Raw genomic sequence first — 23818 nt, forward strand, 5'->3', positions numbered from 1 at the left:
GTCTTAGGCACTGGACCATCAGGAAAGTCCCAAAAGTCACAATTTTTGAATGACAACGATTTCTCATCTTCACAACAGTCTATTAAATGGTTCTTATGAGCCCCATTTTACAGTAAGGAGAGTGAGAACATAAAAGATACTAACCTGAGGTCCTATAGGTAGGAAGTGATGCAGTGAGTTTAAAAACAGAACAGTGCTTCTCCAGCATGAGCCCCTGGAGGGCTTGTTAAAACACGGGTGGCTGTGCCTCAGCCCCAGGGTTTCTGATTTTGGGTGCGGCCTGATAACCTGCATATCTAACAAATTCCCAGGTGGTGTTGAGGCTTCTGGACTATGCTGTGAGTAGTGCTGGCTTACGACAAGGTCTGGCACCTGGTAAGCACAATATAAAGGTTTGTTAGATAAAATTGATAAAGGCAGAGTCAGGATTCCCACCTGGGCCTAATTCTAAAAGCCTGTCCTTTTTACATCATGCTGCCTCTCAGACTGGCTTACTAAATTCAAGGCTTAATAAAACCCTCTACTTGGCCCCTTGCTGAATTTTCCTTTAAGAAAATAAGATGGCTGGTTGGTAGTGGTTTTCATGATCCTATCCAGCTTTTGTGTGCCGGAGTATTTGTTGAAGGACTGGGTGTGCGTCAGAATTTTCTCAGACCGTGGACAGCACCACAGAATGAGACACAGTTCCTGCCCCCCAAGGATTTATGGCTTGGCTGGGAAAGAGATAGCTTACAAGTAAGAAAAGGTTACATCAATGCAGGACCTTGGAAAAGTTACAGACCGTACAGTAACTAGGTCAGAGCAGGGCAGGAGCCCCGAGGTCTGCGGTGTTGCAGAAGGCCTCCATGGAAGAGGCGTGTGTCCTGAAGAATGACTGAAAGTTGGCAGGAGGCGAGATGAGCCCATGCAAGTAGGGAAAAGAGGAACAGTACTATGAGAATAAGGAGAGAAGCTGGAAGGGCTTACCCACTGTCTGCGTCTCATGGAGCCTGCAGTCTCTGCCTGTCTCATTCATTCTTCAGCTCAGCCTTAGGAGGGAAGTAGTTCGTTCCTCACGTTGTAGGTGAGGAAGCTGGGGGAGAGCAGTCAGGTAAGTTGCCTAGGGTCACACAGCCAGTGGATTCAAGTTGCCCAAGTATGTAGGAGGGTGAGGCAGGGGTGCAACTGAGAGGGGGTGCCTTTTTAAATGTTGGGCCTTTGATGCTCAACTTGCCCTGATTTGATCTTGGACTGGTTAGGAGGAGCAGTGAGAAAACAGCAGGACGATGAGGGTTGAGGTCAGGTGCTAGAGAGCCGTGAGTATCAGGAGAAGGGGTTTAGACTTTGCTTCATCAGCAAATAAGCAGGGAACCCTTGATGGTTTTGGAGCACAGGAGTGATTGGATCCAAGCAGTTGACTGTGTACAACAGGGAGACTAGATAGAAAGGTCTCCAAGTTGTCTGAAAAGTTAAAGTGAAAGTCACTCAGTCGTGTCCGACTCTTTGTGACCTCATAGACTATACAGTCTGGAGAAGGCAATGGCACCCCACTCCAGTACTCTTGCCTGGAATATCCCATGGTTGGAGGAGCCTGGTAGGCTGCAGTCCATGGGGTTGCTAAGAGTCGGACGACTGGCTGACTTCACTTTCACTTTTCACTTTCATGCATTGGAGAAGGAAATGGCAACCCACTCCAGTGTTCTTGCCTGGAGAATCCCAGGGACGGGGAGGCCTGGTGGGCTGCCGTCTATGGGGTCGCACAGAGTCGGACACGACTGAAGCAACTTAGCAGCAGCAGCAGCAGCAGCAGACTATACAGTCCATGGAATTCTTCAGGCCAGAATACTGGAGTGGGTAGCCTTTACCTTCTCCAGGGGATCTTCCCAACCCAGGGATCGAACCCAGGTCTCCCACATTGCAGGTGGATTCTTTACCAGCTGAGCCACCAGAGAAGCCCAAGAATACTGGAGTGGGTAGCCTATCCCTTCTCCAGGGAATCTTCCCAACCCAGGAATTGAACCGGGGTCTCCTGCATTGCAGGCGGATTCTTTACCAACTGAGCCAAGTTGTCTGGAAGGCAGTAGTTAATCAGTATCTGGACTAGAATAATGGGGAAAGGAAGGAACCGATGCCAGCCACTTCCTTTAAGAAGCTCCAGAACTTGGTGCTGGGAGCATCTTGGTGACTGGGGGAAATTGTGAGGCGTTTCCTAGAGATCAGGACACCCGTGGGAAGAGCTGAGCGATGGTGAGAGAGAGAGAGGGAGAGAGGCAGGTTAATCGTGCTGCACTGGAAGTAGTGTGGCCAAGTCGGCCTGGTGGAGGGGGTTGACACTGCAAGGTTGATGGAGAACGTGGTTCAGGAGCCCTCTGCTCATGGAGGAAGTGACTGAAGTGCCGGCCGTCTGTGTGGACTGTTCTTTGGGGTTCTGGCAGGGCAGCCTCAGGGCCCGGCTCTGTGGCGTTGCCCCGCTGCGTTTCCTGCAGCCCTGCAGACCCCTTGCGGGTCCCCTGACCTGTCCTCTCCTTTCCCCTCAGCCTGCCCCCGGAGCAGACCCTCCCTCGCCAGGGTCCCAGCCAGCACCTGTCCTTCCCAGAAAACTACCAGACCCTTCCTAGGAGCAGCCGCCACCCCTCGGGGGGCTCTTCGCCCCCTCCCCGCAACCTGCCGAGCGACTACAAGTATGCGCAGGACCGAGCCAGCCACCTGAAGATGTCGAGCGAGGAGCGCCGGGCGCACCGGGACGGCACCGTGTGGCAGCTCTACGAGTGGCAGCAGCGCCAGCAGTTCCGGCACGGCAGCCCCACGGCCCCCATCTGCGCCGGCTCCCCGGAGTTCACCGAGCAGGGCCGGAGCAGGAGCATGTTAGAGGTGCCCCGCTCCATCTCTGTGCCTCCGTCTCCCTCGGACCTCCCTCCCCCGGGACCCCCGAGGGCCTTCCCACCCCGGCGGCCCCACACGCCGGCAGAGAGGCTCACTGTGAAGCCACCGGACCAGAGGAGGAGTGTAGACATCTCGCTGGGGGGTTCTCCCAGGAAGGCATGGGGCCCCGCCACCAAGGTGAGACGCTGGAGGCCCTGCCAAGCTGCCGGGCGGGCCCCCGCCTTATGGCGCTGGAGCCTCACGTGATTGAAACACGAATTCGAGCAATACAGGGTAATGCTAGGTAACACTTCTGCAGTTCTGTACTGTAGCACTGGGTGCAGCACTGAAGGCTTTAATTCTAGCCACAGCCCTGTGAGGTGGGTGCTGTTTTCTTAGGTGACCCTGCTCCCTGCAGGTAGAGCATTCCTATGAAACCTTTCGTAAGCCAAGATGGCCTAAAGCAAAGAAGCAATTACCTTTTTCTGTAAAAGCGAAAATCTCCTTTGGATTTCAGTTATCAAAAGACAGGTACTAAAGGTAGGTCTTTTGTAAAATCAAAGTGGCATATAACAAATTTTTGGAAAGCAGGAGATCCCTGTGTGCCCATTTCACATATGAGAACTCTTGGGCCTTAAGGGGTGAAGTTGCTTGCACAGGGTCACACAACTCAAACTCTACTTTCTTGCAGCTTGGAAGGCAGGGAAAGATGTCTGTGTTCAACCAGTTCAGTTATTTATAAGAACCCGACTTAAGGTTGAGCTTTTGAGGGTCTGTCACAGTTAGGCATTGTCGTAACCCCGTGCGGAAGGTGTGGGTCTGTGTTAGACAGATAAAGAGTCCGGCTGAGAGAGGGGCCCTGCCCCGGGCTCGGCTGCCCCAGAGGTGAGTGGCAGAGGCCCCGCCGCCTTGCCTGGCTCCCCGTGTGATGTCTCGTCTCCTCTCCTGCAGAACTCCTCTCATGTGGACCGACGCTCCATGCCCTCCATGGGTTACATGACCCACACTGTCAGCGCTCCCAGTTTACATGGAAAATCGGTAAGCAGTCCCAGTCCGGGTGACTGAACTGCGAAGGGCTTATCTCGTCAGGGTTCTCCCAGGAGCCAGTCAGGGGCAATCTGTATTTTAGAGATGAGGAACTGACGCTCAGAGAAGTCAAATGAGCTGCCCAGGCCTGACTCGCCAGGACTGGGTCCTCCCGAGGTCGGCAGGAGAACTTGGGGAAAGTGGAAGAGAATGTGGAATGGAGGAGGATGTGGTGTGTCTTCTTTATGGGGCAGCGTTCTCCAGCCACCTGCCGTTTCCCCCCTGTTGGCATCTCTCCTTTCTTCCCCGCATTTGCTTTGATGAGTTCCCTGTCTTCAAAGTTCAAGTCTGGGTGAGGCTGCGCTGCTGGTGGCTGTTTCCTGATACACACTACTTCCTGCATCACCCTTTCTGCCGGTGCCTTTATTTGTCCTAATGACAGAATTAGTGCCATAATTACTTACCGGTGTCGCATCAGTGCTGTCCCAGCAGCGGGGTGAAGAATAATGATAGCGTCGAGCTCCCGCAGTGGCTCATTTCCTCACGATGTGTCTTGCACACCCGCAGCTGGAGGAGCTCTCACTGCTTCTCGCCCAGTTACGGCAGCACCAGGCCAGGTTGGCCAGTGTGCGAAATTTCGCCATCGGCCAGTTACTGCAGCACCAGCTGACCTTTCCCTCCTGCCAGGTCAGCGCTGGTGGGCCCTCTCAGGGCTGGGGGCCACCCTGGGGACCAGGGAGTGCCATGCTGGCCTGTGCTCCCTCGTGTCCATGCTCTCGTCTGTCCTGCTGTCTGGCTCTCTCCCTTGTTCCTGCCTGTTCGCTTCTGGATGCTACTGCCAGACACTGTGCTGCCGTCATGGGGCCTGCACCCCTGGTGCTTGGGAGCAGGGGGGAGGCTGCATGGGGTGTGAGGGACCTGGACTGTGGCTTCTCTGTCTGCGAGTAGTGATTGCCAGGCTGGTGTGTGGTCACGTCCAAGGGCTGTGCTGGTTGTCTTCCTTGTTGCCACCTTGGGCACTCCTTGTGATGCTGAAAGGTGTGTGTCAGCCCAGAAGAAGGCATCATGCCTCTCATCTGGACAGTGCCCTGCTGATTGACAGAGCATCCTCACACCCCTTAGCCTGGTAAACTTCACAGTAACCTGGAACAGGTTAGGTGAGACAGGTGGGGAAGTGATTTGCCCAGGATGCTGCAGTCAGGGGCATGCAAAGCCAGAGCTGAATTGCAGGTCCTGTCTGGCACAGTGTTTCCAAGATATGGGGGGTTGCAGACAAGCTCCTTGAGTGGCCAGGAAGTCATTCTCCTGGACATCCTGAGCATCATCCTAAAGAAAATGCTGGTCCACACAAGGCTGGCCTCCTGGCTGCACAGAAGTAGGTAGAGGACAGATGAGGAGGGTAAGGGATTGTCACCTTCCTTACCTGTCCTATTTTAGTGGGACCTGAAGGACCCTGGAAATGTCTTTGGAAAAGTGAATCTAAGGCAACACATGAAAAAATCCTAAGTTGTGAATTTGGGTGATTTTTTAATAACATTGCTTGGCTCTATCCCTCTTACTACTGTGGGATTGGGCTGACTGAGGAAGTAGAAATGGGTGAGGAGACAATTTAGCGGCAGAAATAAGATCTTGGAAGCCACTGGTGTCCCTAGCTGTGGTCCTTAAGGCCTTCTTATGCTTTAAAGCAGGGCCTAAACATTTAGCATTATTTATTTATTCTTCAAAAATATCTCAGCAAACCTGTAGTCTATCTTTTAATTTTGGGGATTGAAAAAATGAATCACACAACTTTTGGGATCTTAGTTCCCTGACTAGGTAGGGATCAAACCCATGCCCCCTGCAGTGGAAGCACAGCATCTTGACCACTGGGGAAGTCCCTGTTTTTGTTGGTATTACATCAGAGCTCCAAACCCAAACCACCCTCGCAGCCCTGGCTGGCTGAGAAAGTGCCGGAACTATTTTTCTGAAGCTTTCATAGTCCTTTTGCCTCACAGTTAGCTTCTGTGATCCATTACATGGAAAGCACCAGGTCTAGGGTATCAGAGAGTCTTTTTCTTATTCTCACTGCTTCTGGTCATTATATTGAAGAACTGAACAGACTGTCAGAGATGACGCAGGCAGGTTGGTTTGCCTGGACCTTCCTGATCTAGCTCCCAGCACAGCCACCTTGACTCCATGCTGAGCAAATGGAGCCAGAACTTCCAGGGGACTTTATGTAGCCTCAGGTACTTATCCTCCTGGAATCCAAGGTCTTAAGGGGACCTCCCTGGGTCACCTGCGTCATCTCCATGCCTCTTCCAGGCACCAGTCTGCACCGATCAGGGGTCCTTTCCCTCTGCGCAGTGCAGAGGTCTGACGGTCAGGCTTGGAGCATAGCACACCCTCTTCCAGGTAGACCCCTCTAGCTCTGTGTCCGGAGCTCACCTCTGCCTCAGCCGTGCTGCTGTCTGAGCCCTCTGATGGGATGTGTGCTGGCCCCCTCCTCCCCCTCAGACTGTCCCCAGCCCACGGTGGGGGCACGTTGGCTTTCCCCCCATGGTGGCCCCGTGAGATCCGCCACGCTGAGGGGCTCTGAGCTGCGCCGAGACACTTGTGCTTCCTCTGTGGCTCGGATGTGTTGTTCTCCTGTGGTCCCTTGTCCCTGAAGCTGCACCGTGTAAATGATTCACACTTTAAGGTACACCTTTGGGTTTTCATAACTGGCTTTTTTTCTCTCTCTGCTTCATTTGAAGGCTGACGATACCTACCTCCAGCTGAAGAAAGACCTGGAGTACCTGGACCTAAAGGTAAGTGGCCTCAGGGGTCTGCTCTCCTTGGCACTTACCTTTTTGAGAGTGTCAGCCTCATCAGAGACCAGCCCCAAAGCCAGAGGCCTTGCAGGTCTTATGAATCTAGGTTTCAAATGAAGATGTCTCCTATCTGAATCAGAGGGGGAAGTTTTGTTTTGGTGTTTTTGATTTTTTTCCTTTGGTTGCTGTGGCTTTGAAAATTTCATTTTTTAAATGGAATATAATTAACATATTACATCGTATTGGTTCCAGGAGTACAACAAAATGACATTTGTATGTATTAAGAAGTGATTGTAACTTTGATTAACATCCATCACCAATCTTGGTTATGAATTCTTTTTTCCTGTGATGAGAACTTTTAAGATCTACTCTCTGAGCAACTTTCAAATATGCAACGTAGTATTGATAACTATAGTCACCATGCTGTATATTACTTTCTCATGATTTATTTATTTTATAACCGGAAGTTTGTCCCTTTCAGAGGAGTTTTATTTCTTGTAGCCTCAGACTCTGGGCTCTTAGTTTCTTGTGAATTTTGCTGTCAGGTTTCTGGTTTACAAAGTGACGGCACACGATCTTGATCTCCTCCTGTCCTTGGTTAGAACGACAAGGTTTCTCCACATAATACCCAGTTGCTTCTTCAGAGCCTCCAGTAGGGTGGGGGTGGGTTTGGTTCACAGGGTGTCCCTGATGTGTGTTTCTAGGCACCAGGGGTTTAGTGGCTTCAGTTTTGTTGCTGGGGGGGCAGGTACCACATGGAATCCTGTGGCCCTGAGGGGTACTATGGTCTTCCACCGGTGTTTAGGAGATGAACACCAGACCCCTCCCTGTAGGTGATGAAGTTCAGGCTCTAAATCAACCTCCGGAGCACAGAGAGAGCTGGGCAAGTTGCTGGAGAAGCGAGGGGCATTCCGCCGCCGGGAAGAGAGCTGCTATTGTTTTGTTCCCACAGCTCTCTGACAGCTCCCACTGTGAAAAGCACTTCTTATGCCTGAGCCAGGACATAGACTGAAGGAATGTGACCTTTAATTTGCTGTGGGTGTGAGAGGGTGGGCAAGGGGCCCCAAGGGAGGACACCCAGGTGACGGCCACAGGGGCATGCCTCCCTCAGCCCCCAGGGTACCTGGCTTGACCTATTTTTAACCCAGGCTCATCATCCAGCCTGGCAGAAGCAGGAGTATGAACGCTGGGTCCTCAGGCAGCAGATGAGAGGCCTCCCCACTCTGAGGCAAGATCGAGCCCTTTGATTAGGAATCGCTCATTTAACTTACCTATCTGTTAACTTGAGCATTTTTGCTATACCCAGCTCGGAGAAACTAGGGGAGAGGCAAGAGAAAAACAGGCTTTCTTCCGTTGAGAAATGCTCTGGGTTCCAAATGCTCTGGGTTGGGGAAAGAAAATATCCTGAAATAACACAGATTTGTGGCAAGGAGTGTGTAAAGATGTGTCTGGCTCAGTGCTCAGATCTGAGAGAGGATCCCTGTGGGCTGCTGTGTCAGCAAGGCTTCTGCAGGAGGCGGCACGTGTCCGGAGCCTTGAAGAACCAGAGGGCTTGGGTTGGTTGAAATTAAAGGGAAGGGAACGGTGGGAGCCAGGGTGAGGCCGGTGTGGCTGGAGCTAGGGGGATGTGGGGACAGATTGTCCAGGTTCCTGAGTCTGTCCTAGGCTTTAGGAAGGAAGGTGCAGTGAACAAAAGTCAGACTTGGCTTTCACAGATGAGCTAAACAAAGAGGGTTCTCTCAAAACCAGGATGTCTTCTAGCTTATGTGGTCGTTAGGTCACGCAGAACATGAGTGAGTGTTGTCGGTGGTGGCAGTCAGGCCTCAGGATGCCAAGTGCTCAAACATGGTGGTGTGGGCCAGATGGGGAACCCAGCCCAGCCTCCAGTACTCTGATCCTGGGCAGGTCCTTCCACCATGCCCACCTCCCCCGTCTGACCTGGAGCGAGGATCAGCAGCCCCCGATCTCCACCTGCCCTGGGTATCCCCCACATCCTCGTTCCCTGACCTCACCATGCCCCCTGAATGGGTTCTTCTTTTACCGGCTCTGGGGCCATGCAGTCCACACAGAAATATTTGTAGAGCATCCATGATGTTATCTGGGCCTATGGGAGGGGCGTGGCTCACGGCTGCACAAGTGTACCACGTAGAACTCTTCAGCGTGCTTGGTGCATGGTATGAAGGAACTTAATAAAGTGCCTGAGCCAGAGTCACAGGAAATAGCTGTCTTCTGATTCCCATCTGTGTGGGATAGCTGATCTCACAGTGGGTCCTAGAGAGGAGATCCAGCTCAGGTTTGTTTAAAGATTGTAGTAGTGTGTGTGCTAAGTCTCTTCAGTCATGTCTGACTCTTTGTGACCCCATGGACTGCAGCCCACCAGGCTCCTCTGCCCATGGGATTCTCCAGGCAAGAGTATGGAGTAGGTTACCATGGCCTCCTCCAGGGGATCTTCCAGATCCAAGGATCAAACCTGCGTTGAGCTAAAGGGATTGAGAGAGAGGGGAGGGGTAACTGAGGCACAGGATAATGGAGCAGAGCCAGAAGGCCCTTTGAGTCCTGACTCCCCACAGAAGCTGAATAGCTACAGAGGGTATGCGTGTCAGTCACCATGTATTACTTCACTTCTCTTCAATTAAGTAACCCCTGTAAGTAGCCCTATAAAGGAGGTGGTGTTATATTTTTCACTAACCGAACCTCAAAGAAATAAACGACTTTTCCAAGGCTGTGTTGGTAGTCACTGAGGAATCTGTACTTGGGTGTAGCACTGACTCTGAAACTGATGCTCTTAAGCTCCCTGCCTCCCGGCTGCTTTTACAATACTGCCTCTACTACTGTGGACCCAAATGCATTAGGTTTTTTATGGAGCTGAACTGGGATTTTTCTGCCAGGAAATGTGCATGATGCGATAGAGACAGGCAAGGTGCATCCTTGTGTCTTTACCAGCTAGGAGCCATGCGTGACCAAAACAGTAGCTAGTGATTGGAAACTGTCACTGTTTGTCATGGAAAATGGCTGTGTTGATGCCAGCACTTCTCTGGTCTTATAGTTGTTACTCCAGTTGCTAAGCTCCTCTTAGAGAACCCATCCCCCAGTGACAGCACCAGCAGGTGAGAAACACTGGCATACCAGCAGCACTTGTGGGGAAAGATGCCGGGGTTTGCACTGTGAGTCACCTTCAGAAAGATTGACATCTGAATGGGCGTGTAGCCCAACCTGGGTGCAGAGATGCCGCTCAGCACACCCCTGCTGTGACCAGCTTCTTGGGAGAGGTTCCTTCTGGGTCCTCGTGAGGAGAGCTAAGCCTTTCTGGAGAAAGACAGTCTCCCTGCCCCCACTAGGTGGGCCTAGGGCCCCCCAGGTCTCTATCCCAAATGCCACAGACTTGAGTATACCAAGCTCATGTCCCATCAGCTGATGCTTGGCTTCCAGAACCAGTCGGTGGTGTGTGCTTGCCCACGTGTTGTGGAGTCTGGTCTCCTAAAGTGAGCATTCCTTCTGAGGTGCCAAAGGATCAAGTAGAAGCAGACTCCACTGTCTTAAAAACTGCTGTGTGTTAGTGTTCTCCGGAACTGTTTACTTCTCTGGCATTTTACTTGATGTTGCCAGGGTGGAAAGGATTTCACATTGATTGAGCATCTGTTGCTGCCTGGCAATGTTTGGGCACCTGATGTTCATCGTCTCACTTAAATCCTTTGCGAGCAAATATGAATTATTATCCCACCACACTAATCAAATTACCCAGAGAGGTAATTTCTGCAAAGTTAGGCAGCTGAGATTTGAACCCTGTGACTAACTTCACACCTGCCTGCTTTCTTCCGTGTGCCATGTACTGATACTAAGCCTGCCCTGAAGTTGTATTCACTGAGTTGTATTTTTGGCATTAATGTTCTGGTCTTCAGAACCCTACACCTAAGCCAGGTCTGAAAAGCAGGTGTGAGGGTTTGCAGTTATTGACAGCTTGAATTATTTTTATGCAACTGGAAAGCACAGCTGGGAAAGTGAGATGGGGAGAGGGTACCTGCAGCTACATTAGGTGGAGCAGTTGCAATCAGCCCCAGAGGGGCTCTTGTCCCTGGAGAGGGACGTTATCAGTGGCTCCAGGTACCTGGCCTCTGGACTTTTTCTGACTGATCTTGAGATCTGGGCTTCTCTGTTCAGAGTCTGTTTCCGGAGCAGAGTCTCTTAAGTCATGGTCTGGGACATCATCTGTCTCAGGATGGCCTGGGAGCTTGATTTAAAAAATTGAAGGTCTGAAGGATGCTGGGCATCTCTGGAAATGATGCCCAGAATTCTGTGTTTTTAAAAATCAAGCTCTGGAGGTATTCTTGTGCATAGAAAGTTGAGGTCTGTTATTCTGGAGAGAGGTTGTTAACCTTGGTCGTGAACTAGAGCAACCAGATGAGTTTTTAAAATGCATATGGGTGCTTGGGTCTTACCCTTTAGAGACTCTGATTTAATTGGTAATACTCAGGTATCACCCTTTAAGAAGAAAAGAATGGGAGGGAAGGAGGAAGGAAGGAAGGAAAGAAACAAAAACTCCCTAGGTGTCTCTCATGTGTAGCTGTAGCTGAGAAACATGATTTCAAAGCAGTGATCCTCAAAGTGTGACCCCAGATTGACAGTGTCAGCACTTCCTAGGAATTTGTCAGAAATGCGAAATCTTGGGTCCCACTCCAGAGCTGCTTGGTGAGAACCACTGGTGATGGGGCCCAGAAAATCTGTATATTCAAAACCCTCCAGGTGATTCTGAAGGATGCTCAAATTTAAGAACCCCTTTTTAGTGTCATGGCTCCCATTCCTGGCTACCTATTAGACTCACCCAGAAGGGCTTTTGAGAATCCCAGTGCCCAGGCCCCACCACAGATCAATTGTATCCAAATTCTCTTGGAATGGGACTCAGGCATCAGTATTTTTTAAAGCTCCTGGATGATCACAATGGTGGAGGCAGAATTGAGATCCAGTCTTAGCAGGTGAGGAGAGTGGTCCCTCAAAGGAGCTGGAAGCATTTGGCGTCATTGTTAAGACAATCGTTTAGGTGTGGCGGCGAGAGTCTGAGAGACCAAAGGTGGAAAATGTTGGCGGCACTGAGACTAATGCATCGGTCCACGCTAAACCACAGATTCAGTATCTTTCATTATGTGATGGGGGAGGACGCAGGAAGAAGCAGAGTCCCCTCTTGCCTTCAGAACCAGGAAGGACATGGGCACTGAAATCGGCCCTCTCACGAAGATCCTCCAGGCAGTGCTTAGGAGGCTGGTTTACAGATGAGGGAACTGAAATCTGGAAAGGCCCACTGGCTAGGAAGCAGCATAACCAATTGAGACCCACTCAATAAAACTGTACAACACACATCCTCCTAAGGTTTCCCCTTGCCATGTCCCCAAATTCTGGCTCCTGCAAATGTCGTTTGATGTCTTACCTGTTACGTTTTGTTGTATTTGCCTTTCTGTTTGGAACAGATAAAAAATAATGAACCTTTGATCAACGTGCTTTACAAAGTGCTGAAGAAGTCAGCACGGGGCTGTCGGCCCAGGAGAAGCGTAAGATGACCTGATCTGTGTCTCCAGGCGGGGCCATTCCATTGCTTCTGGCTCAGTGCCGACTCCATCACTTGCTTAACCAGGGGCTCTCCTGACCGCCCCCAGGCTTCCTGCAAGTCATTTTCGGTTTATTTTCTTTCTCCTGAAGTTCCCTCAGCGTTTTGGCTGGTGCACCAGGCTGAGCCTCTCATCTGTAGTGTTTTGTGACTCCATCTTTTGTGCTGCCGTCGGGGGGCGGAGCGGGGGCTTGCCTAGCTTGCCACCAGCTTGTGTTGTGTTCCCATTCTCTCTCGTCTGCCTCCATGGTGAGGGCTGCCCTAGAGCATGCGTTCCTGGGGAGGGAGCAGCAGTTCCTGGTCACCTTGGAGGAGCTGGGGTGTCCTGAGATTCTACCGTAGCCCTGATATTAGGGTGGCTCTTCTTTGGGGCAAGGTGTTGATGTTTGAAAACATTCTAGATCTGGACTAGGACAAAACACCCACCTCCCCAGCACCCTCCTCTTTGAGAGATGCGGAGGTAGAGCCTGAAACATGGCCAGCTCTTATAGCATCCCAAGGGAGGCTGCAGGTGGGAACACAGGAGCTGTGTCCAGTCATCTTAGGCCCTGAGCATAGGTGTCTTGGAGTGTATGGGAGGGGAGTCAGATGCCTGGGTGACCGTTAATTCCTTTCTGATGCCAAGACTCTTTCAAATGAACGAGTGCCCACTAATTTACCTTTTTCTGGTGACTTAGTTGGACCCATAGCTGTGGACTCATGGTTAATGTTGTGAATGGATTTAAGCATTGCTCTCACAAAGTGCAATTTGAAAAGGAAAATTAGATGTAAGGTACTGCTATGACTATGTTTAGTGGCCTCGATTCTCTGGAATGAAGCTAAATTTAGAAGCTTAAAGGGCCTATGAGCTATCTAAACACTGTCCTGTAGCCCCTGCTCTGAAGCCTCATAGAAAGAGGACTCAGGCCCTGAGCACAGCCAGCACACCTGGTTTTGTTACATTCACAGACTCACTAGACAAACGCTTCTCCAGTATCCTCAGTACTTTGGGCCCTGGGCTGGGCTTTGAGGTTACAGAGAAAAAACATGACAGTCCCCACAGTTACTCCTAAATAGATTACTGTCAAGTGAGGGGAAACAGATTGTCTACTAAGGCCCCCCGTAGTGGCAGACAACAGGTGTGCGAGAATGTCCCTGGATGGGTACCAGGCCCAGATGGAGGGAGGGAGACGGAAGAGCAAGTGGGTCCCGTCAGCTGAGTCTCTAACCCTAATAGACCTGGTCACTTGAATTCCTAAGTCGTAGCACCTTAGAAGCCGCCCATTAAGAGGGGACAAAGAGAAAGTTATTTCTTAGAAAAGAGAGAGTACTAATATCCTGAGAGAGAGAAGAAACATTTTATGTCAATCTGAAATGGAAATGAAAGCACAGAAATTTGGGAGCATTTTGCTAGATAAGCAAATAGTCTTGAACATTAACTTCTAAGAAATTCTATATTACTGGTTTTTGTAATGACTCTGATTCATCCCCAGAAAGGTCAAATTTATATTCAGTATTCCATGAAGGCAGTGAAGGACATACTGTTAGAAAGCTTTCCATCAAAAAGTTTAAAAGCTTTCTGAAAGTGCCCTTTCTGTGTAGAAATACCTCATTCCTTGCCTGACGGTGCTGGATAAATGAGGCATTGCTCAGTTGGACCCTCTGCCTTTGCTATTTCAGTATCAAAAACGTATCATCCCGAAAAAAGCTTCAGTGACAGAAAGGAAAGAGTTTTTGCTAAGAGGAAAAAATCCCCAAAGCATATCTCAGTTTGAAACTGATTTCTTCCTAGGAAGCAAGCTAGGGTCAGCCCCTGGGAGAGTAGACCAGCACATGGCCCCTCACTTTGGCAAGGGACTGTGACACAGAATGAAGGACCCCACCCTCTGCCCGCTGGGTTCCCATGTCCTGCCTGGGAAGTTCAGCTGTCCCTGGTTCCCCAGGATTCAGTCCCCTCCCTCCCTTCCCCCACCACACACCCCCTGCCCCTGCAGGAGCCAGCGCAGTCTGTTTTTGTGGGTACTTGTTGTGGTCAGTGTGTTCTGTGACTGTATGTGACTGTGTATGTACACCTGATTTGCCAGTTTGAAGAGCAGAATTTGGCTGGATTCTACTTTTTTCTAGGACTGACCTACATATATTTGCCTTTCACCTACCTGGGAGGCAGTAAGCAATTTGCCTATTGCCTTCCAGAGTGCCAGGCCTTCTGTCCAGGGCCGACTTCCCCCAACATAAAGAAGACAGTGGTTCCTGTCCTCCACTCTGCCACCCAAGGGAGCAGGAGAATGGGTGGGGGTGGGTCTGTAGCCCAGACTTGGACCTCAGCTCAAGGCCTGGAGAGGGCTTCTCCCTTGACCTTGACCTTTGGATCTGGGTACGCACATTTTGAGTTCTAATCTATTTCTGCTTCTGATTCACACTCACAAACTGGATAGAGTAGGGGGGAAGTGACGGCCGTTTCTCCAGCAGCTGTGTGTCCATCAGTAGTGGGACCCTCTGCATAGCGCACACACTATCTCTCTCTGCTGTAGCTAGCTCCACCCTCCATTGCTCTGGCCAGATCTGCAAACCGGAGTTCAGCAAGATGGCCTCCCCTACAAGGGGCACTTGACCCGGCCATCCCTGACCATGGTTTGGCCATCGGGCTGCATCTGTGAAAAAGGTCCCTCTGCTCCTGCAGTTTTTGACAAAGAAGGAGATTTGGTGGAAATGCAAACATGGCCTAGAGAATTAGTGTTTAATTTTGTAGGGGCCAGTGAGTGGTAGGTGACATGTCGCCCATGCTGGTCCAGGAAAAGATGGCAGACCTTGTGAAATTCTGCTGGCCCCTAAGTTTGGGTGGTTTTTGTCTGCTGCTTTGTGGTTTCTTTTCCTGAGAGGACAGGGTAACTTGTATTGCAAGTTCAGACTAACCTCAGCTATTCAGGGATCAGTTGAAAACCGCAGCCAGGAATCACCCAGGTGCTTCTTCCTTTGACCAGATCCTCTTGCTAAATAGTGGAGAATGAGGAAGGCTGATCATATTCATGGGGGTGTGGGCTGCTCGGACTTCCTTGAACTAAGGGCTCAATGATGCCCAAGGGATTTGCTGGTTCTTCTTGGTCCACTCACTCCGTAGCCCCGGGTGGGGGTCATGGACTTCTGTTAATTATGCTTGACCCCAGATTTAGTAGCAAAACTCTCTCTTATCAATGGCAAATCTTCTATGATTCATAGTGAACTCATTTGGACCAAATTTAAGCCTTTACTATTGATTCTTGAAAGTCTATATTTTCTTTGAGAAATTTGTAAGTACTAGTAAAATCTCATTTATTTTTTCCCTGAAATGAAATAAGCATAAAAATAAAGTAGGTATTGCCCACGTTTCTCCCCTTTCCGTGCCGTGACCCTCCCTACCACTGCCGAGATTTCCATACCTGTCTGTTGTAGGGCAAACTTTCCCTCCTGAGTTCTGATTCTGAACCCCGTGGTTAAATCTTCTCTAAATTGTTCACCTCCCAGATGACAGGCCGGGATCTCCTCAAGGACCGAAGTCTGAAGCCGGTGAAGATCGCCGAGAGTGACATTGACGTGAGTGAGCAGGGTGACAGGCCGACCCCTCGCCTGCCCGCCGCCCCCAGACCCGGGGTGGGCAGCTTCAGGCAGGGCTTGGATGGTTCCGTAGCCAAAGGCTTTCGGGTCACCCTCCAAGGCCGCGCCCTTTCCTTGCCCTCCCAGGCCCTCTTCAACCTGTTCTTGTTCACAGGTCAAGCTGAGTGTCTTCTGTGAACAAGATAGGGTCCTCCAGGACTTGGAAGACAAGATACGAGCCCTTAAGGAGAACAAAGTGTGTATCAGTTTTGTGTAATCCTGGGCTGGGCGGCGGGGCTGTTGTCATCCTGTCTTTCCTTGATACAGACTGGACTCCCGTGTTAGTACCGGACAGCAGGTATTACTTTATCCAGAGCAAAGTCTTTGAATTTTAAGGGTATCTTGTGGAGTTTCTGTCTGAACCCAGAGGAAGCCTTGTGGGGCAACCTCAGCCTACTTTTTCCAAATACCATGTCCCCAGCCTTAATTCTGCACTGACCCAGCTCTCCCCAGCAGCCCTGAGAGGTAGGCCTGGCTTGTAGTGATGATGCCACGCCCATGAACTCCAGGGATGGGGGGCCGCCTTGGGGGAAGTGGCCAGAGTCGTAATGCGGCAGAGGTTGTCTCTTCCTAAGCTTCCTTTCTGGAGAGGGCAGTGGCACCCCACTCTAGTGCTGTTGCCTGGAAAATCCCATGGATGGAGGAGCCTGGTAGCTGCAGTCCATGGGGTCGCTAAGAGTCGGACACGACTGAGCGGCTTCACTTTCATTTTTCACTTTCATGCATTGGAGAAGGAAATGGCAACCCACTCCAGTGTTCTTGCCTGGAGAATCCCAGGGACGGGGGAGCCTGGTGGGCTGCTGTCTGTGGGGTCGCATAGAGTCGGACACGACTGAAGCGACTTAGCAGCAGCAGCAGCAAGCTTCCTTTCCTCTAAGGATCTTGGCTGTAGAGGAAGCAAGTGTGCCTGGGAGCGGAGGAATGGGCTGGTAGCCACTGATGTTTGGTCTCTTAGACACTTTGTGTGAATTTTTTTCTGCATTTTAACAAGGCGTTATATTCGTGATACTCAAAAGTTTATAAAAGAACATGGCTTTTTTTATATGTATAAAGGGTTTTTGGTTTATTGTAGTTTAAATACATAAATTGAACATTCAAACATCTTAAAATTAAACTTTAGAAATAAAATTTTAGCGTTCAAGCAGGAGTATAGTTTATAAGGAACACCTAAGAAAGGTAATTTGTTATCTAATCCAGAATATTGAAAAGGTCACTTCATGGTGAATAAAATGGTTTAACCAGCAGTCCTAGTCTGGCCAACATGTTAATTATGACAGTGGTTCCGTACCTGAGAAGAAATTACTAAATAAATCTCTTAGGCTAAACAACAGGATTTGGCTTATAATTTTCTTCTTCAACAGCTTAGAGAGTTTTCCATCTGTTCTTTGATTTAGCCTCATAGTTTATCCCCTTAAGGAGTGGATAGCCTTATGCCCACTTTATAGATGAGGCACAGAACTGTTAGGCGATTTGTTCCAGGAGGCCACCCAGTGGGTAAACAAAGTCAGAGCTGGACTCAGAGGCCTTGACTCTCAGGCCCCTAGCTGGGTGCTGGCCTCTTTAGTCTTGCTTAGATCCAGCAGGTTTGTTTAGTTTCTGGCCTGGCAGGGGACCACCAGGGAATTGTCTTACTATCCTCTTGCTCTTTGGCCCTGGTCTTGCTCAGGACCAGCTAGAGTCCGTGCTGGAGGTGTTGCACAGACAGATGGAGCAGTACCGAGACCAGCCCCAGCACCTGGAGAAGATTGCCTACCAGCAGAGGCTGCTGCAAGAGGACCTTGTCCACATCCGGGCCGAGCTCTCCAGAGAGTCCACTGTACGTAGATGCTCCCCCAGCCCCACCCCCGCCCTCCCCAGGATGGGCTGGGAGGGGGCTGCTTTTCTTGTTTCCCAACCTATACCTGAGAAGGTGGCCAGGGGTGAGAGTCTTGGAATAGCAGAACTCCTCCAGACTGCCTCCTGACAGTAGCTTACTTTGTCAGGGGTGACACGTCCCTCTCTACTGGTGCCTTAGGGTGCATGCTGTCAGTGCCTCTGGGTGACTGCAGTGACACCCAAGGGGTCAGCCGTCTCAGGGCAGCCTGCATGGCTGTTCCTCTGATCTGTGTGCAGTTAACTCTGAGACGTCAGAATTTCTACTCTTTTATTTGACTGTCTGATGTGGTGCAAGCCCTTTCTGCCAGAGCTAGGAACCGAAGCACCCACAGGGGTGGGAGATGGGACAGTGCAGGTGGCCTGAGATGCATCAGGCACCTCTTACCCTCTTGCCCTGTAGTCGGGTCAGCAGTGGTCAGGAGTACAGGGGCTCTCGGGGCCTTCTGAGGGGCAGGCATGGGATAACTAAGAATCAGAAGCATTTCTTTGATCCACAGGAGATGGAAAATGCCTGGAATGAGTACCTAAAGCTAGAAAGAGATGTGGAGCAGCTAAAGCAGACCCTGCAGGAGCAACACAGAAGAGCCTTTTTCTTCCAGGTGACCAAAGGGCTTTTCATCCCTTCTGAGCTCTGATTTCTTCTTGGAGTCTTCATTTACGAGGCCTTCTCTTTGTCCACTTGAACTCAGCCTGCTCACCACCCCAAGCTGTCTCTTGGGGAACACTTGCCACTGCCAGGCTGTCATGAGAAGCATCACCTCAACTCCCCCTGCCTCTCTGCTCTCAGAGACAAGCTCCTCGGCATTTTTCTAAGGGTTTCTCTACTAATCATCTGGGGAAACAGCCCCAAGAGGAGACAGTACTGACCTTGAGAAGCTTACAGGGGCTGGAGGGTGATCTGTGTTCCTTGTCCTTGGCCCTGTCTTGGGTTCCTAGCTGGTCACTTAGCAGCAGGAAGCCCCATCTCCTCCCCTCCCTGACTCCTGAGGATAGATGCTATCAAGCCCTCACACATTCAATACTGTGAATTCAGACCAGATGGAGTGATACCCATTGCTGTGGCCCCTGCCTCACTCAGGATAGGCAGCCTTAGAGCCCTGGCTTCCCTACCTTAAAACCAGGCCACCCTGTTGATAGCTGCTTCTGCTTCCAAAGGTGAGAGAAAGAAAGGTCCTGTGTGGTTTTCCTTCTTCAGGTGGGTCTTCCAGCTGCCAGTGTTCCTCCATTGGAGTGCCCAACTGGGCTTCCACCCCACCCTCAAAATTCTGAAAATGGAAAATAACCTGCTTTTGAACTCAGCTTCAGATCTGTACCCCCTCTTCAGGACTCTGACATAATTCTATTTATTTGAAGTCAGCAAGCATTGAATTGAGGCTTCCTGTGTACAAGGTACCATACTGGGCCAGCTTTGGGGCGAGGCTTGCTAATTGATGAACTAGTTCTAGCCAGGCCTCTTTGTTCAAGTGATTTAATGAATGTATTGACTCTCTGCACATCAGCATCACCCCAGAAAACTAAAGGAATTTGGGAGAAGGTTTAGGTTTGTGGATCAGGAGGCTTTTCCCAGACCCCACTGTGCTTTTACTCACCACTTAGAGTTGGTCCCAGAGAGCTTGCTCCAGGACCACGTGGAGGAGATTCTTGCCTGTGGTTCAGGGTTGGCCTATGAGGTTACCTATAATTTGTTTATCTCCTGTGGCTGTTGAGTTTTCCCATAATTTTCCTTCATTTGAGCTGTTGCCTAATCTTTTTGTATCCCCAGATTTAGCATGGTGGCTTAAAAATAAATAGGTGGATATTCTTGGCAGAGTCCCTCAAATGATTGTTTCTAGTTATTAGTTCCTTGAACTATTTCATTATACTTATCTTCTTTGACTTCAACCATCCACATTAATTTCAGCAGTAATTTTTCTTTTTTTAGCTTTTCATTCCTTTTGTTTCTTCGATTGTACAGATAACACACAAATGCATCTCTCTGAAAAGTCCACACAATGAGAAACAAGACCAGAAAAAGACACAAAAGCTCTTCTTCCTTCCTTCCCTTCTCTGTCCTAGTCCCGTCACCTTCCCTGCATGTGGTCAGTGCCATTAGTTTGCAGTGTTGCCTTCCAGACCGTGACCTATGCATTTCCAAATGAACGCACGTATGTAGTATCATATAGGTTATTGGGGGAGGCAGTTGGGTTTACTTAAAGAGGAATCATACTTAACACGTCGTTTGGTAACTTGCTTTTTTGTCATAACTTTATGTTGTGGAAATCGTTCCAGGAAAGATACCCCTAAGTTTATGCTACCCCACATGATAGCTATTTAAATTGAAACATAAATTAATTAAAATTAACTAAATTAAAAATGTATTCCTTAGTCACACCGGAATCATTTCATGTGCTCAGTAGCCACATGTGGCTAGTGGCTTCTGTTTTGGACAGCACACATTATAGATTTCTATGATCTCAGAAATTGTGTTAGACTTCATCCCAATGTGTTGGTCTAAGTGAATGGAATCAGTTCTTGACTGCTGCGTAGTATTTCATAGGTGGATATCCCATACTTTCTTTAGCCATTCCTCTTCTAATGGGCATTTAAGTGATATGCGGTGTTTTGCTTTTGTAAATGATGTCACAATGAGCATCTATGTAACTTCCTATCAGAACTTATTTATGAGTATTTATCTAAAATAAGCTCCTAGGAGTGGACTTGTTGACTTGAAATGAGTACACATCCTTTTTAATTTGTGAGATTTTTTTTTAACTGAAGTGTGATGAGTTCACTGTGTTGTGCCACTCTCTGCTGTATAGTGAAGTAACTCAGTTATACATATATATATATATATATATACATTGTTTTTTAATACTCTTTTTCCATTGTGGTTTATCACAGGATATTGAATATAGTTCCCCATGCTATGCATTAAGACCTTGTTGTTTATCCATTCTAAATGTAATAGTTTGGATCTACCAACCCAAAACTCCAGTCCATCGTTCTCCCTCCCTCCTTCACCCTTGGCAATAAGAAGTCTTGATCTCTGTGTCTACAAGCCAGTTTCTGTCTTGCAGATAGGTTCATTTGTGCCATATCTTAGATTCCACATATGTTGTTGTGTCCAAATCTTTGTGACCCCATGGACGATAGCATGACAGGCTCCTCTGTCCTCCACTACCTCTTAGAGTTAGCTCAAGTTCATGACCATCAAGTCAGTGATGCTATCTAACCATCTTGTCCTCGGCTGCTCTCTTCTCCTTTTGCCTTCAATCTTTCCTAGCATCAATGTCTTTTCCAATGAGTTGGCTCTTCGCATAAGGTGGCCGAAGAATCACATATAAGTGATATCATATGATATTTTTCTCTTTCTGACTTAAGTATGATAATCTCTAGTTGCATCCATGTTGCTGCAAATGGCATTATTTCATGCTTTTTCATGGCTGAGTAGTATTCCACTGTATATATGTGCCACATCTTCTTTACCCATTCATCTGTCAATGGGCATGGGTTGTTGCTATGTTCTGGCTGTTGTGAATAGTGCTGCTATGAACATAGGGGTGCATGGGTCTTTTTGAATTACAGTTTTTTCTGGGTATATTCCCAGGAATGGGATTGCTGGACCATATGATAGTTCTGTTTTTAGTTTTCTGAGGAAGCTCCATACTGTTTTCCATAGTGGCTGCACCAACTTATATTCCCACCTATAGTGTCCGAGAGTTCCCTTTTCTCCACACCCTCTCCAGCATTTGTTAGTTGTAGGCTTTTTAATGATGGCCATGAATTGAGTATACCTCTTAAATGTTAGCTGCTGCTGCTGCTGCTAAGTCGCTTCAGTCATGTCCGACTCTGTGTGACCCCATAGGCGGCAGCCCACCAGGCTCCGCCGTCCCTGGGATTCTCCAGGCAAGAATACTGGAGTGGGTTGCCATTTCCTTCTCCAGTGCATGAAAGTGAAAAGTGAAAGTAAAGTCGCTCAGTTGTGTCCAACTCTTAGCGACCCCATGGACTGCAGCCTACCAGGCTCCTCCATCCATGGGATTTTCCAGGCAAGAGTACTGGAGTGGGGTGCCATTGCCTTAGCAGGTAACTCGAAACTGCCCTCTCAAATGCTGCATTCATTTGCCCTCCCACTCACATTGCATGAGAGTACTGAACCTGTTGGCCCAAATCCTTGCCAACACTTGATGTTATCAACCTCCTTAGTTTTTGCCAGTCTGCCTGCTAAGAAAGGACATCTGGCTTTTATGTCCTTTTATTTAATTACTAGTAGGTTAAACATTTTTTCATGTGATTATTGGCTATTTGTATCTCTACTGTGCCTTAGTTCTTGGTGACTTAAGGCCCGGAATCCTTTTTTCCCCTCCTCCAAACAAATGGGTACAACATACAGGTCTTGTCACAGGCTTTGTAGAGAACTTAGTCCTGTAAATTACTAGGAGATAGGCCAGTCTGAAGCCAGGACCCTGCAGCTTGATTTCTACCTAGCCTAGTGGCATTGCTCATGCTTTCCCTGAATGCCACAGTGACCTGGGAAGCTCAAAGCCTTCCTTTGAGCAGGCTCGGTGTTAACTTCTTTGGTGTAATTCTAGGCCAGGCAAGCTGTGAGAGTCCTAGATAAATCATTGACACTGGAGATAGGCTTGCAGCCCCATATGCAAATTCTCAGTAATGAAGCTTGGAAACTCACCTCTCTTTAGCCAGGGTTGGCTGTGAGAAAGCCCACGGCCTTTTCAGCAAAGATAAGTGGCTTTATTTATGAAGATCCTCACGGCCACCTGAGTAGGGAAGCCAGAGGATAAAAGAACTTTTAGGTGACTGTGAGAGTCAGTGATAGGTGAGGCTACCTGTAGGTGTCCCTACTTCCGGACAGTGAGTTCAGACCTTTGCTGAATGAAGTACATAGGAGCCTCCAGCCCAGTGTGATGCGAGGGCACAGGAATGAAACCCCACTCTGCTGCTCCCCCAAAAGCTTCCTTTACCTTGTTGTTCAGTTCTGAAATTCTATCATCCTTGGAGAAAGATACAAGTTTTCTGGCCTTTGCTTTTCTCTGCTCTTCTCTTGCATGTTGGGGTGACAGGGAAAATGAGGGCAGGATTGTGAACTGACAGGTAGAACTATGCCAGGTAGACTGCCGGGGGAAGAGAGAGACAGAGAGCGATGACCTTAACCCCATACTCCTTCTTTACCAGCCCTCTGCTTGGGGGCCTCAGCTCTAGAGATAATCCCATTAGCTCAGTAACATGTCTGTCTTAGGACCTTTGTACCTTAAGGGGAAGCTAAGCATTAAGCCTGCTCTTTGCACATCAGTCCTGAGGATGTGCACTGGTGTTGGATGGGCAGAGAGAGTAGAAGAGCCCTGCTTAGGAGGGAGGCTTCAGACGTCTGTGTCCTGGCTATTGGGCAATATTTGGTCAGGGAGTTTTATGTGATTGGTCTTTTACTTATTCAGCATTCATGTACTGAGAACCTGCTCAGTGCTGGGCCCTGTGGGGAGGTATCCAGGAGCTGCTGCTGCTGCTGCTGCTAAGTCGCTTCAGTCGTGTCCGACTCTGTGCGACCCCATAGACGGCAGCCCACCAGGCTCTGCCGTCCCTAGGATTCTCCAGGCAAGAATACTGGAGTGGGTTGCCATTTCCTTCTCCAGTGCATGAAAGGGAAAAGTGAAAGTGAAGTCGCTCAGTCGTGTCCGACTCTTAGCGACCCCATGGCCTGTAGCCCACCAGGCTTCTCCATGATCCACAAATATTACACACATGAGAACTCTTCCAGATGAGGCTGGCAGGGAACCTTGAGAGCAAATATGGGTGTGGAGCCTTCCTTTTTAAGTCCATGGGGTGGGACACGATAACTTTAAAGTTAAAAGAATACCATATCTGATGTTTAAACAATTCCATCAAAAGATGCCCACGATCCCTTAATCAAGCAGATCCTGCTCACCTCTTTCTAGGGCCTCTCCCCAGGTGGTTTTGGTTGTAACTTGTCATAGTATGCACATGGTCATGTGGCCTGGCTCTTTGTACTTTATTAAAAAAAACAACAACAGCTTTATCATGTGATTCACATACCATAAAATTCACTATTTTAAGTATACAATTCACT

General features: G+C 49.1%; 1 protein-coding gene across 8 annotated transcripts in view; it reads left to right on the forward strand.

Annotated features, from left to right (window-relative positions):
* The window catches only part of PLEKHA7 (pleckstrin homology domain containing A7), a 220232-nt gene that overhangs the window by 177738 nt on the left and 18676 nt on the right, over positions 1-23818 (forward strand). For all 8 annotated transcript variants that reach the window (XM_081541487.1, XM_081541488.1, XM_081541486.1 and 5 more), the window contains 7 exons: positions 2517-3039; positions 3793-3879; positions 6600-6653; positions 15733-15801; positions 15977-16057; positions 17528-17677; positions 18234-18335. In XM_081541487.1, the coding sequence (XP_081397613.1) occupies positions 2517-3039; positions 3793-3879; positions 6600-6653; positions 15733-15801; positions 15977-16057; positions 17528-17677; positions 18234-18335 (1066 nt within the window). The remainder of the gene's footprint in view (positions 1-2516; positions 3040-3792; positions 3880-6599; positions 6654-15732; positions 15802-15976; positions 16058-17527; positions 17678-18233; positions 18336-23818) is intronic.

Source organism: Giraffa tippelskirchi, chromosome 11, assembly GCF_054371585.1.
Source record: "Giraffa tippelskirchi isolate mGirTip1 chromosome 11, T2T-mGirTip1v1.2.pri, whole genome shotgun sequence".
In the NCBI taxonomy this organism is placed as follows: Eukaryota; Metazoa; Chordata; class Mammalia; order Artiodactyla; family Giraffidae; genus Giraffa; species Giraffa tippelskirchi.